Here is a 14902-nt window from a genome sequence, read left to right as displayed (position 1 = left end):
CTTTTTTAGAGATAGGGTCTCACTCTGTGGCCCAGGCTGGAATACAGTGGCATCATCACAGCTCACTGCAGCCTCAACTCCCGGCTCAAGCAATCCTCCCGCCTCAGCTTGCGAGTAGCTGGGACTACAAGTGTATGCCACTACACATGGCTAATATTTAAAACTGTTGTAGAGATGGGGTCTCGAACAGGAGACCAGCTCAATTGATCCATCCACCTTGGCCTCCTAAAGTGTGGGGATTAAAGACTTGAGACACCATGCCTGGCCTAGATACCAAATTTTAAAACAGTTCTGTGTTCCCCAGAGTTTCTAGCAGTGCTCAGTTGCTGGCCACTGGCTCTGTGGGTGCACAGTGGCATTGATTAGCAGGTAGTATACGAATAGGCTGCTGGTGGTGAGTGAAAATCTCGGTTAGGATTGTGGAAGAAGATTGAATTCTGGGTAAGCCCAGGGATATACTGCATATCAGCATATCCAGGTTACAAAACACATGCTCTGAGCCGTCTGATTCTGAAGTTCCCCTTCCCTTCTTAGTTCTGATTGTTAAAGCAGATGTAGAGTTCCGAAAAGTTGTAAATTGAGTAAAAAATTAATTTACTGAGAATGAAAGTGTATCAGCAGTTCCACTCGCATATTTTAAAATGTCTAAGAAAGAAAAGAAAAATAAAGAAAGAAGGAAAGGAGGGAAGGAAGGGAGGAAGGGTGAGAAGGAGGGAGGGAGGAGGAAGGGAGGGAGGGAGCGAGGGGAGAAGGAAAAGGGGGAAAAAAGAAAGCCCAGGGGCTAGGGCGGGAAACACACAAGACTCAGTAAATGAAATACTATCGGTAATTTCATAATATGGTAATTTTTAATATTAAAAGTAAATTGTAAATGTGTCTTTATAAACAATATGCATAAAATAGATCATATTCTAAAACCGTTTCTTTTTAAAATGCTTTTTCACAGTAAATTTCTTAGGTGTCAGATTTTCCCTCAGAATAGTGCAACTGGAAGAAGGGAAATGTTGGCAGTGGCTCAGGACTCTCTGCTAGTACAAGTCCTTGTAGATCTCCTGCAGGAGCGGGTGAAGACTCATGTCTGTCTCCGTCTTCTTGATCACCTGCAGTAGCTGCACGTGTTCCGTGACAATCTGTCTGAGGTCTGTCATTTTCTGAAGCAGCTTGGCAAACAGCTGCGAGGACTCAGGGTGGTTCAGCTTCAGCTGGAGCTCCAGGGCTTGTAGCAGGTTGTCTTGAATGTCTTCAATGGGCTTCACATTCAGCAAACCTGGGCGGTCTGGGGAAGCACAAATGGAAAACACAACACGGGGTTCAGTCAAAAAATCCTCTGGGCCCCGCCTTGGAGGCCTAGGCAGCTCTACCAAGCAACTCATCCGTGTTTTTGGTTTGTTTTGCTTTGTATCTTAAATAGGTGGGGAGCAAGGGTAAGCAGATAATGGGTGAGAACTGAGAATATAATCAGAACCAAAATAATCAGAGGTCTTTGCAGGGGCTTTTTCTGGCCAGGATGGAATCTGTGTGGTCAGCTGATGGAGCACAGCATCAAAACAATCCCATTCCCCAAATGAAGTTTCCTCTGCTAACATGTTTCTACTCAGAAATCTCCTTTTCTTTTTCTTTCTTTCTTTTTTTTTTGAGATGGAGTCTTGCTCTGTCATCCAGGCTGGAGTGCAGTGGCACGACCTCAGCTCACTACAACCCATGCCTCCCGGGATCAAGCTATTCTCCTGCCTCAGCCTCCTGAGTAGCTGGGATGATAGGCGCTCACCACCACGCCTTTCTAATTTTTGTATTTTTAGTAGAGATAGGGTTTCACCATGTTGGCCACGCTTGTCTCAAACTCCTGACCTCAAGTGATCCACCTGCCTTGGCCTCCCAAAGTGCTGGGATTACAGGCATGAGCCACCACGACCAGCCAGAAATCTCCTTTTCAACTTCTGCTCCTTCCTGATGAATCCGTGTTTTATAGCTTCTACTCAGTTTCTTATCATAGCTTCAAATATGCTCTTTCCACAAATACGCTTTTAAAAAAAGGCTTGTCTTTTTGCTTAATTTGCTTATGCTATGTTTGCTTAATACGGTGTATTTCCAAACGACAAAACACAGTTTTAAAATACTGATACATTTTAACAGAGGTTTCTTTTGAGTGGTAAGATTGCAAGCAATTTTCACTAGTTCTTTAGATTTTTTCTTTAGTTCAATTTGCAAATGGTGAACTTAAATACCTTTTAAATATTTTACTTTTTTCTTTATGTAGATCTTGTTAGATTTATTCTCAAATACTTTATAGCTTCTATTGTGAATGGACCCTTCATTTTCATTACATCTAATATATCCCCGCTGATGTGTAGAAAACTAATTGATTTTAGTATATTGAAACGATTCCAATTTTCTGAACTTTTGTCAGTTCAAATAGCTTTTAATCATGGATTTCTACTTTTCTTGGATAGATAATTGTATCAGCAATGGTAGCTTTATTTATTTCTTCTTTTGCATCATTAACCTTTCTCATTTCCTCTTCTTGCCATAGTGTTGGCTAAAACCTCCAATGTGGGATTAAATAATAGCAGCAATTCTTGTTTTATTCCTAACTTCGAAGAAAATGCTTCTAATGGTTTATCAGCAACTATGATGTTTGCTATAGATTATGGAGGACATGTTTTACTCCTGGCTTATCCAGGGGTTTTAAAATTTTAATTTGTTTTAGTCAGGAATGTTGTTGAATTTTTATCAAATGCTTTTACATTTCTGTATCTAAAGAGCTATGATATCTTGAAGAGTTATGGTTTTATCTTAACCTAGCACAGTGAATTACATTAACAGAGTTCCTTATACCCTTGTACTCACTTGCTAATATTTTATTATAGGGTTTTTGTACTTGTAGGTGATACTGGTTTAGAATTATTTTGGGGGCCATTCTTTGCCTGTTTTAGTAACAATGTTAACTAGCCTTATACACTGAGTTGAGAAGTTTGCCTTCTGTGTTGACATAGTAATGATCTGTTCCCTGATGGTTTCTTAGAATTTGTTTGCAGAACCATCTGCGCTTAGTGATAAATCTATCATTATCTTTAATTTTTCTTCCATAGTTTTTATCTATTCAGGCTTTCTACTACTTATATGGTAAAGTTTTAGTAATTTATATTGGAATAAAGTTGTAGATGATATTGTCTTAGAATATGAAATGTATTTCTTCATGCCCCTTAACTTAATCCTAACTTACTGCTTTTTCTTTTCTTTTTTTTGAGACAGAGTCTTAATCTGTTGCCCAGTGCAGTGGCATGATCATGGCTCACTGCAGCCTTCAACTCCTGGGTTCAGGTGATCCTCCTGCTTTAGCCTCCCAAGTAGCTGGGACTGTAGGCATGAGCAACCACACCCAACTAATTTCTAAATTTTTTGTAGAGGTGGGGGTCTTGCTACATAGTCCAGACTGGTCTTGAACTCCTGGCCTCAACCAATCCTCCTGCCTCAGCCTCCCAAAGTGCTGGGAATATAGGCATGAGCCACTGTGCCCAGCTCTTAGAGCTCTTTATTTGTGCATTCTCTCATTAAAAGAATCTGATTGTCAAAAGTTTATCTAGTTTTTGCTTTTTTAGAAAAACATAACTTTTGGTTTATTAATCAAGTCTTTTTAAAAATTTTGTTTTGTTTTTAATTTATTGAATTCCTTTTTTAAAACTTTCTTTAGGTTTACTTTCTTCTCTTTTTCTAGTTGTTTTGAGTTGAATGCTTAATTCATTTGGTTTGGTATTCCTTGTTTTCTAATAAATGCATTGAAGCCTCCACATTTTCTTCTTAGTGCCACTTTGGTTTCATCCCATGGGCTTTGATCGATGGTATTCTCATAGTTCTTTTCTAAACAGCTTGTCTTATAATTTTGATTTCATTTTTAACCTAAGAGTTATATAGAAGTATGTTTTTAAATTTCCAAGTAAAAAGTTGGGGTTTCAGTGTTTGTTTTCTAATCTCTAAGTTTTATTTTCTAATTTTCAGTTTGTTGCCTTGGGTTAGATTATAAGGTTTTCTCAGTAAGGCTCACCAAGGAGACAGGATATTCACTTGATCATCTATCTTGTATTGATTTCAAATTTGAGCTCTTGAAGGCTATTTATTTTCTTTTAAAAATTGTAACTCTTCTCTCCTTCATGGTATGAGTTTTACCCACCTTTAATATCCTTCATGACCTGGTCCTGGTCATCCTCTAGCCTCAGTTCTGTTTCATTTTGCTCCACGTTAAGCCATATTAATCTATTTCCATACCAAGTTCCTCAAACACCCTATGTTCTGTCAGGACTCTGAACTTATTCAGATTTTATTCCTCTGGCCTGAAATGTTCTCACCTTCCCTTCACTCCTCTTATTGACTTCAACCATTTCTTCAAAATACAGACTGTGGTGGGATTCCATCCTGAAATCCTTCCTCAACAGTATCCCTTCCTCTCTCCTGTTCTTCTCATCTCCTTTCTCTGGGCCCCATAGCACCTTATAAACGCTTCAATCACAGCTATACTAGTAGATTACATTCACTGAATGGTTATTATTTTCCAAAGATCGTACCAAGGGCCTTATATACAATATACCATTTAATCTTCACAATAACCCCATGAGGTCATACTTTACAGAGGGAGAAATTAAGACTTAGAGAAAAAAGTTGCATCTTACCAAGATAGGCCACTTGCTAGTAAATGCAGAGCTGATATTTGGATCTAAGTCTGTCTGGTTCCAAAGGTTCTGCTCTTATTCCTTATTATCTTGTATTGTAACTTCTGACTTTCTTGTTTCTCCCCCATTAGACCGTGAGGTAATAGAGGGCACAGACTGTGTTCTGATCATTTCTGAACCACCAGTGGAAACACAGGAAGCATTTGGTCGACTGAGTTAATGAGTGAGAAGGCTGTTCTGGCCAAGAGCCCTGGATTGAAAAGCACAATTCTCTCGGCTGGTGAACAGGCCTGAAGGCAGAATCCCTACACAATGAAGAAGTCTCCTGTAAACTATGTTTTCCTGTGTCTAATAAACTCTAGTAACCTTTATCCATTGAGATGAGGCTCAAGAGAACAATGTGAGATGGCAGAGTGGTCTCAGAGTGGGATTTTCAGAACTCTAAATATTCTTCTAAGTTAACTTTCATATTTTTTTTCCATTAAAGAAGGAAACTGGTCTTTAGTTTGATTTTTTTCCCTCTCAGTTCTCCAACATATCCCATTGACCAGAATAAGTATAATTTTCTTTTTTAGATTTCAGCATTCAATCCTGGAACCATCAGCAAAAAAATCTCAGATTCTGAGAAGGAACAAATGATCTGGTCCTGGCCTGGAGAATTGGGCCCCTGGGAGCATGGGGCCTTCCTCACAGTTGCTATCTGGGAATGAAAAAGCCACTGATGCTTCACTGAATGCTGGGCCCCAGACTGGCACCTTGGTTTAAAGACTATGGATCCTCTGGCTTGATAAATGCGTGCATCTCAAAGGCCAGAGGCAGACGTGTGTCTAAAGACAGGTGCGGAGAGAGGCCCTCCTGGGCTGGGACCACTCGGCCTGGGGTAGGCCTCTGCTTACTAGACACTGGCTCCTGAAACCTTTCTGCCGCTCCTCCTTCCTCCACCTGCTCCTTCTCTCTCTCTTTTTTTTTTTGTTAGAAACAGAATCTCTACATTGCCCAGGCTGCTCTTGCATGCTAGGCTCAAGAGATTTGTCCTCCTTGGCCCCGCAAAGTGCTGGGATGACAAGCAGGAGCCACTGCTCCTAGCCTCCTCCTTCCTCTTGAGCAGCACCACTGGGGTCAGCCCTTGGGCTGAGGAGATGATGTTAATCTACTAGGTCCCGTTTATCAAACAATCAAGCCCTAACATGCAACTGATCAGGGCTTGCTGGAAACACCTGGCTCCGATACAGTGTCATGGAACTGGCCTCTCTCGGAGTGGAGAGGGATCTGGTTTGGATTTTCAGACCCCTCTTTGGCAAGTTATTCTTTATGATGTGATGGATGAAGCTTGGCTGAATTGCTGAAATTTTGTGGCCATGGAGTAAGTATATTTTCTGCAATGACAAGTTAGATCATTTACAGATCAGTCCCATTGTCCCCCTGACTGAGCCTCCGTTAAGGCAAGATGGTTTAGGGAAGGAGGGCAGCAGAGAAAAGCTGTATATTTCACATCTAAGGCTTTCACTCACCAGCTCTGTGACCTTGGGAAAACTGATTAAGATCACTAAGCTCAATTTTCTTGTCTAAACAAAACAGATCAGACTAAATAGATAATCTCAAAAATTCTAATTCAAAAACTGTAAGATGTATTCTCATTTGTAATTCCCTCTACATAATTCAGTTGGGGAAATATACTCAAACATCTAATTGAAAAAGCACATTAACATTAAACTTAAAACACATGACTTATTTAAACAACAGAAAAGCTTCCTTTGGTCTTCAAGCTCTAGTCAACGGCAAAAGAGATCCATCTGCCAGAGTTGTTCCCTACCCTCGACCCTCCAACTGGTCATAACTCCCCACTAGTCTCTTTCCCTTTCTGTTCCATGCACATTCAGTCCTTTACTGAGCTAAGCCAGGTGCCACAGTTGTGCCACAGAAATCCATCCAAACACCCAGACTGTGCCAGGGCCTTTCTCTTCTCTTTCCATTCCCAACAGCCTAGTGCCTGAAAAGGCACTGTTCCCAGGAGGCCCACCTGAGATCCTCTCCCTGCACCTTGCTGAGGTTACAGTTGAGTCTGGTGTAGGGCCAGGGCCAAGAGTCCTCTCTGCTTGGGTAGGCTGCCTAGAAGGCCCTTTTGGGAAGTGTGTGTGACTCAGATTCCAGGACTGAGCACTCCAGGAGGCTGGAGTCAATTACTAGTTCCCTACTCCCCAGGCTGTGAAGAATTGGGAAAGAAACCTTTCCGGTCTCCATCCGCACGGTCCTGGAATTGATTACAGAGCACTGTTGATTATGGGCAAAGCTTCCATCTTATCCAGATCTGGTTCTGTGAAGTGGAGGGTTTATCTGAAGCAGATTCAAACATTCTGCTCCTCTTGAGATCTGCCCACCTGGGCTGGGTGTTTCCCTAGCACAGAGTTTCTCAGGAGGCGTCTCAATTAGGGAACCAGATGACCACAGCAGTCTCCTGAAGGAGAGGCAGAAAAACTAAAGTGGGGGGTTTTGTCTCTATTCTAGGAGTTGCTCTCCCGGCTTTCCGCATCTTCCCCTGTTGGCTCTCTGATAGAGACTAAAGTGAAACTGACTGTCCCTAGGGCGTTAAAAAATAACAAAACCAAACACAAATCTGATTGATTGCAAGGCAGCTGTAAATTGATCCACAGACAATGAAAGACCTTAGCTCAGGTGCAGGCTGAAAACTGGAGGGGAGGCAGGACTACTTAGGGAACTCAGTACTTTGCAATTTAACTTCCTTTTGCGCTTCCTCTCAAGTTTCCTTTATTGCACTGCTCCCTAAATTCACAGGCATGTTCTAGGAGGCAGTGGATTGGGAAACTGAAGACTTGAGTCCTGTCTCTCTTCCACTAAGTTTCTGTGGACAAATCATCTAATCTTTCTGGGTTTGGGCTTAGTTTTCAAGACAATGACATTTCTTTCATAAGCGTATGGTGAGAATGAAATAGGTAGAGGAATTTTAGAACATATTATAATTCTTGTGTTCGTTCCAATAAAGGCAGTTTCCATGGGGTTGGGGTCAGGAGTGTAAGTAGGGGTGGATGGCATATCAACAGTCAGGAAATTGAAGGTTTTTGAGTTGTTTTTGGTTAGAGAAGAAATTCAGAAGCTCAAGAAAAATAATGCCTGATGCAGACACACGTTTGGGGTGTCAGGCAAGTTCTCATTCCTGTAGTCGAGTGCATGTAGACAAGGTGGTTTAAGAATAATAACAAAACAAAAAACCCACGGAGCCCCAATTCACTACTTCCTTGAAGAAATGATGCTGGGAAATTGGGGGTACGTTTCTGATCCAACCATCAGAGTCACAGTGCGCCTACACGGAATTCAGCAAAGTACCACGGCGTGGCCTATAGCAATTCCTTCCCACCATCCTACCGATAGGAAAACATCATTTAGCAAAGTTATACATGTGTCCTCTTTATATTTAAATTTGAATTGGAGCTTGGTCTAGTGTAGGGATGATCAATTTTGGCTACATATTAAAATTATCTGGGGAGACTAAAAAAGCAAACAAATTCCTGGGAGCCATCCCTAGAGATTCTGACTCACTTGGCCTGGGGTATGACCTTCAGGATTTTTAATAGTTCCTGGGTGATTCTAATGTGTGGCCAAGGGTGCACACTACCAGCTGAGTGAGAAGCAGTTGGAATTACAACTCTGCAAGCTAGGTAACCTTGGGCAAGTTCCCTCACCTTTCTATACCTCCGTTTCCTCACTTTAACAACTGGCGCTGTAGCGGTAATTTAACTCATAGTGTTGTTTAGAGGACTGATGGACATAGGGAAGGTGCTTAGCACAGTGTCTGTTGCACAGTAAATTAGCTATCACTATTTTCATTACTGCTCTGTAACCTTGCCTCATTTTCTTCCTATCTTTCTTTTCCTCTCATTTCTCTGATTTTTTTGGGTCCTTTCTATATTTTTCCTATTCTTTCTTCCTCAATTATTGCTTTCTTCATCCTTTTTACTTTCTCTTCAGCCTTCCCTCCCCTCCACCCCCGCCCCCCGCTGCTTTCCGGATGTTTTCCCCTTTCTATTCCTGGGCCTGCACCTTGCTGGGTATTTATAAGAATGCTAGCAAGGCCAGCTTACATTAATCAGAGGTCTGAGCCATGGATGATTTGAAGAGCAATGTAGTTTACTGCTGCTTTCAGGGAAAGGGGATGACATAAAATAGAGATCTTGCAAATGCTTTGACAAACAGATAAAGATCATCTGTAACCAGCACATTCTGCAGTGAACACACATGTTGCTGAGAGCCTTCACTGTGAAGTGGGTTAACATTCTGACACTCACCGGTTTAAATAACAGTTTCACATTTAATTGCTTCCCCTATCTATGCCTGATAACAATAATATATATGACTGGGCCGGGATGGTGGAGTGGGATAACCATAATAAAATTAAACCAGCCAATATTTTCTTTGATCCGCCCATTAAATAGCGATTACATCTCAACTTGCCTCATCTCAGACACTCTACTCCCACCTCCAATATGCAACTCCCAAACCACAAACCAGAGCACAAGCCCATCTAGTGACAGGGTGGACAATCCTTTCCTGTGTGCCCTGTTCAAAGCTCCTCCACTCGACAGCACCACCAGTGGAAAGTGAGCATGGGCTGTCATTTCCGGGTCTCTCAGAGTGAAAATGGAACCTGAGATTTCTGTCCCACCCCGGGAAGCCCTTGTGTCCCTACCTCTGTGCACCCTGGGGTTAGGGGCCCCTTGTCGTTCTAGTCATTCCAGGTCACTCAATTTACATCCAGCCACGTGGTTTGCTCCCCGCCTTTTTGTCAGGACCAGGGGAGCCGTCTGCAGTCCCGCTTAAGCCTAGTGATGTATGTACATTTCTGCTTCTTCTCTGTCCAAGAAGAAATCTGACTGGGGCTGGAAATGCGGGGTGGGAGGTAGAGGAAGAAGGGTGGTGCTGAAAGAGGAAGAACGATCCCTTCCAAGTCTCCCACTAACCTGCCATCTCCATGCCCTGAATCCAGCTGGTGGCTCTACCCTGCGATGCTCTGGGCAGGATAAGGGGAGGGAAAGGAAGAGAGAAGGGAAGACCAAGAACTCCTACCCTTCCTTACTCCCTCAACCTCTGGAAATGGCAACAGCACACCAAGGGCAGTAAGTGAAGTTAAAACCTGCCAGGTATGACTTTTCTCCACCCCGCTCCCCCGTTGTCCTCCTTGCCAATGTCTCTGAGAAAAACCTGTGATCTCGGAACACAGGCACACTCTCTAAATATGGTCTAAACACATGAAGTCCCCAAAAAGTTCATGGGAATTCCTGAAGGCTGGGGATCCAGCAGTCCTGCCATTCTCCGTCTCCTTTGGGGGCCACAGGACGTCCGAAGCCTCCCCACTTCGAGGCCCTCCCCTTCCTCCAGGATCTCTTTCCTTCTGGGTTTTGTTCTCAATCCACACCTAATCCCCTTAAAGTGATAGTTGATAAAGCGATTAGCTGATATCTCCTAGAGGTATTTATATTGTAATAAGGGATCTTAAGAATCACTGTTGGTGGCATTTCAAGCAATGTGACTGGCAGGATTGAGTGGCGCTGCTTCAAATTATATTATATAGGACAAAAGGGAAAATTAGCATTTACTGTGTGCTGAACATGTCCCGGGCATTGTGCCAGAGGCTTCACATCATGTTATTTGGTTTGCGCAGGGTACTGATAAGGAAATTAAGGCTCAGGGAGGCAAATAATTGCCGCAAGCATACATCTAGGAAGAGAGTGGGGATTTGGAACTCCTGTTCCTCTGATTCCAAGGCTTTGCACTGTGCCAGCCTGCCTCTTCTGGTCTCCCTACTTGTGACGCTGGTGAGCCCTCCAGAGATTTCTCCAGGACTGAGTGATGCCTTCACTACCTGTATCTGTTAGGAGTGACTTGAACCAGTGCTGGGTTTTCATTCTTCCTCACTTGCAGATGATCTGTCTGAACGTCTTGGTGAACTGTGCCAGTCTGGAAGGCTGCCTGGGGTCACTCAGAGTTTAAACACATATTGTGAGAGCCCAAAATGATAAAGTACCCCAGAAAGCAGCCCCGACTGACCGGCTGAGCCTCTTCCAGGACTGCCGGTGTGGGGACAGGAATGACTCAGCATTCGACCCAAGAGTCAGTCTCTGAGGGCAAATCCAATTGCTTGCTTGCTCATTGGGATGATCCCAGCCTACCATGCCTGGGCTGGGGAAGGGGTTTTATTTCTCAACAGTCGCAGATAAAGATGCTTCTATATTTTACAAACAACAAAAGCCTGTATATGTATATGTTTAAAGTGTATCAGATGATTCTAGGATGTTTCATCTACTCCCCATCGTTCTATCCCCACCCTCAGCTCTCTGGTTTTTAGAAATTCGGTGCCAGTTGAGAACTCATAAATAAACTTCAGCTTTGTCAAACCAAGTCTATGGGGTTATGAAAATGGTGAACTAATGGGACATTTCTAGATAACTCAAAGCGAGTCATTATTCAAAGCCATTCTGCCAACTAGCTGGGGGGGCAGGGTGAGAGGAGTGGCCTAAGAGAAGAGCCTCATAAGCTATGCAGAAACAACACGGGTGCCCGTAAAATCTTTTCCAGTTAATAAATAAGTGCTATTACTCTCGGACACAATTGTAGCCCAGATAGGGGACAGGAACTATGCAATAACACTCTTTGGCTGTCGTCCTGCTCAAGAGAAAGCAGATATCCTTGTTTATTTGCAATATTACAAGAAAAGAGAGAAAAACAACTTTCACCATGTAGGCACCAGCCCGTCTTGTCCAAAAAAACTCTATAGATGAGGGAGCTAAATCTTTAGCTGGTACAGGAGAGGTGGGAGAAACTGGGCTGATTGTTGTTCACAGTATTTTTAATATCTATGTTTTGTAATATTTTGGGTTTGGTCTCCTCTCCAGTTAACTAGTAATGCAGATGGTAGCAGATGAAGAGGGGGGGGAAGGCACTGGGCTGTGCAGAAGCAGAGACTCCATAAGCCGGAGTTTCCTCCAGGAAAGCAATGGCCTATTCAAGCAAGTGCACCCAGCCTTTTGTTCCAGAGAGAAGACGACACTTTCCATTTTAGAGCTGGGAACAGTTTCAAGATTTTGAAGGACAGCTATGGGACAGTGAAGAGAGATGAACGCACCCAAACCCAGTGCTCCTCAAACTCAGTGCTGATGGAACACTGGTGTTCTGTGAGCTGCAGTGAGTGTTCTGCTGTGGCGGCTGCGTCAGGGTTATTCTGTGTGTTTCTGAAGGGCAGGAAGAAATGAAGGGACTGGATGGTATTTCAACAATTTAACATTCCTCTCATACATTTTTCTGCAACCACTTATCTATATTAGAACCTAGTATAAGATGGTATCTCATTAAGCAGAGATGTGTTTACTCAGTTATTTAAAGTTTACTGTCCATTTTTGTGGGGAATGCTGCAAACAGTACCATTATTTCCAGCTATCTCCTGGCTGAACACATTTAAGAACCAGAACACCAGTCTTCAGCCCTATCACCAGGCCCTATTCCTTCCTTAAGTAATTTTCAAAACCTAGGGTGTTAATTTTGTTAGACAGATTAAAATGGTGTCTTGAGGAGGACTCTGGATATTAATAAGTAATATCTGAACTATAATCTGGAGATTCTTTTTCTTTTTTTTTTTTTTGAGACAGGGTCTCACTCTGTTGCCGGCTGGAGTGCAGTGGCACAATCACAGCTCACTACAGCCTCAAATTCCTGGGCGTAAGCAATCCTCCTGCCTCGGCCTCCAGAGTAGCTTGGACTACACATGCATGGACCACCACACCTGGCTAATTTTTGTAATTTTTGTAGAGACGAAGTCTCCTTATGTTGCCCAGGCTGGTCTCAAACCTCTGGGCTCAAGGGATCCTCCCAATTCGGTTTCCCAAAATGTTGGGATTACAGATATGAGTCATTGTGCCTGGCCTTGGACATTCTTAATTACAATATCTGGAGGCAATATGGAAATAGGGAGTTTTTGATAACTGCCAAAGAACTCCAAGACCGAAGCAATTAATTGAGATGCTTCCATATCTCAATACACAAAAGGCAGCAGGGTCTAATGGTTAAGTGCACCAGTTTCAAAGTCTGAGAGGCCTGGGTCTGAAACTTGGCCTCACTGATTAATAGCTCTTTGACCTTTGGCAAACTGCTTAACCTCTATAAATTTCCATTTTCTCCATCTATAAAAAGGAGGCAAAAAAAGTCCATGTTTGCAGCCATGCAGTCTTCCTACCAAGAAACGCAAACAGATTATGGATGTATATAAAGTGGCCAGGACAGATTCTCCCACATACTGAAGCTTTCAACAAATGGTAGGTAGTATTATTATCATTTCAGATCATTATTCACTCAACAAGCATTTATTGAATAACTTATTCTGGGCTAGCACTAGGCTTTGATTCTACTTGAATTCCAACAAATTTTACAAAAATGTATCTATCTGGTATGACCCATGGGGGAGTCCCAGGGGCCTAGGTTACTAACCTGATATAACTAGGTGTTATCCAATTAACATAAAATATCTGCTCCTCTTTGATCTATAAATGCATAGCAATGAAACAACTTCCCTGCTTCTACCCTATTCTCCTTGCCCACTCAACAGCAGGAAAGTCTATGATCATGCCAAGAACAGCCCTCCAAAGTGGCTTCACAGAGAAGGAACAGTGCTGGAACTGCTGGAAAAAGAAGGAGCTGCCCTCGAGGTGGTCTGCGTCACTAAGCCAGACTCAGGAGGGCACAGGAGGAGGCTGGATGACTTGCCATCTGAGGCCATTGTAGTGATATCGGCAGCTTCTCTGTCATTAGGACAGAGATGGCAATTTGCCTTGAAAAATATATTGTAAAATCCAGTGAATTTCCTCCCCCATATCTTGGAGGTTTAGGAAGAACTGAAATGGATTCCAAACTGTTTTGAATTAACAAAAAGAGCTTTTGCCTGTTGCAGAGTTCCAGCTGGAACTCTCCTAGACTTTTTCTTCACAAAACAGCAAACACTCAAGGGGGCAAAACATCCACCAGAGTGTCCTGGGGCTTGTCAGCTTCACTGAGCTTTATGCTTGGCTTTGGCTGCTGGGTAGGTTTTGGGAGTTTGCTAAGGTGGCTGGCATGATGTTGCGGCGCCAGTTGCAAACATGGCTTTGCTGGAGGCAGTTTTATTACTCTTGACGCCGCCCAGCCTGTCAGTAAGACTAGGGAGTGCAAGGAAAGTTATTGCTTACCATGATGACCAAGGAAGCGCTGTTCCTGGCTTCTAGATACGGGCCTACTTTAGGGATACAGTGAAGAGAGAGCAGGTTGCAGCCACCAACACAAGAGTGAGTTTATTGACCACAATCCACTGGCCAGAGCCAGAGGGGGCAGTTAGGACACCCATGTTTCAATGTTAGTTCCATTGTGGCACTAGTTGTTGAATCTTAGACAAATCGCTTAAGTCTATGACCCTCGCTTTTCTTTCTGCGAAATGAGAATTAAGAGCCTAGGAGCACTGTCAGGATTGAATGAGAGAATGTATATGAAATGCTCTTAAAAAGGTACAAAGTCCTGAACTTTGGTTCTACAATAGGTTGCTGTTCCTTTTATTTAGTTTAATTCTTACCCCCAAGCTCAGGGGGGAGAGAGGGGAGAAAGACTCGAGAAGAACTAGGTCATCTTTCTCAGCAACTTGGTTTGAGAGCTGAGTGAACAGCAAAGATGCTAAGCCTGGGCAAATCTAAGTACCAATCAAATGGTATCAGCAGTTTTTAAGGCTGAAGTTCAATGGCAGCAATCTTAGGTAGCAACTCCAGTTTCCCCAGCAAATACTGAGTTGGGTCAAATCAGTTACTTTCATCTAAAAATCTCCTCTTTGGGTCCTCTAGGGACACCCCCATTAATCCCCAATTCCTTACCCCCGCCCACTCTTAGATGATGCACATCTTGCTCATCTTTCTTTTAGTTTGGGGCCCTAAGTGCCTTTGCTGAAGTGAAGTTCTTCTGTGAGTCCACAGCTGGCTCAGGATGAGGCCAACTGGATCCCCACCAAAAGCACTTCTTTCTGAAACCACCAAAGTAATTGATAGACTTTAGAGTAAACTGCAGAGGAGAAAAGAATCACTCTTGTTAAGACTGGGTAGGATCAGAAATTTGTTTAGTGGATGAAAGCCTTTTGCTTAGCTGAATGGAAAATCTGGAATAGGAGGAAAAACTAATTGAGAAATTTTGTTTTACTCTAATGAAGCACAGTCAAGGAGGTG

The 14902-nt window shown here is 43.0% G+C and overlaps 1 protein-coding gene across 4 annotated transcripts in view; it reads right to left on the bottom strand.

Moving 5' to 3' along the window:
• Positions 1-817: 817 nt before the first annotated feature.
• The window catches only part of PPARG (peroxisome proliferator-activated receptor gamma), a 153284-nt gene continuing 139199 nt past the window's right edge, over positions 818-14902 (bottom strand). For all 4 annotated transcript variants that reach the window (XM_011952323.1, XM_011952322.1, XM_011952320.1 and 1 more), the window contains one exon: positions 818-1276. In XM_011952323.1, the coding sequence (XP_011807713.1) occupies positions 1029-1276 (248 nt within the window). In that variant the 3' untranslated portion in view covers positions 818-1028. The remainder of the gene's footprint in view (positions 1277-14902) is intronic.

The sequence above is a fragment of the Colobus angolensis genome, unplaced genomic scaffold (genome assembly GCF_000951035.1).
Source record: "Colobus angolensis palliatus isolate OR3802 unplaced genomic scaffold, Cang.pa_1.0 Scaffold34, whole genome shotgun sequence".
In the NCBI taxonomy this organism is placed as follows: domain Eukaryota; kingdom Metazoa; phylum Chordata; class Mammalia; order Primates; family Cercopithecidae; genus Colobus; species Colobus angolensis.
Note: the sequence above shows the minus strand (reverse complement) of the source record. Positions and strands in the feature narration are given on the sequence as shown.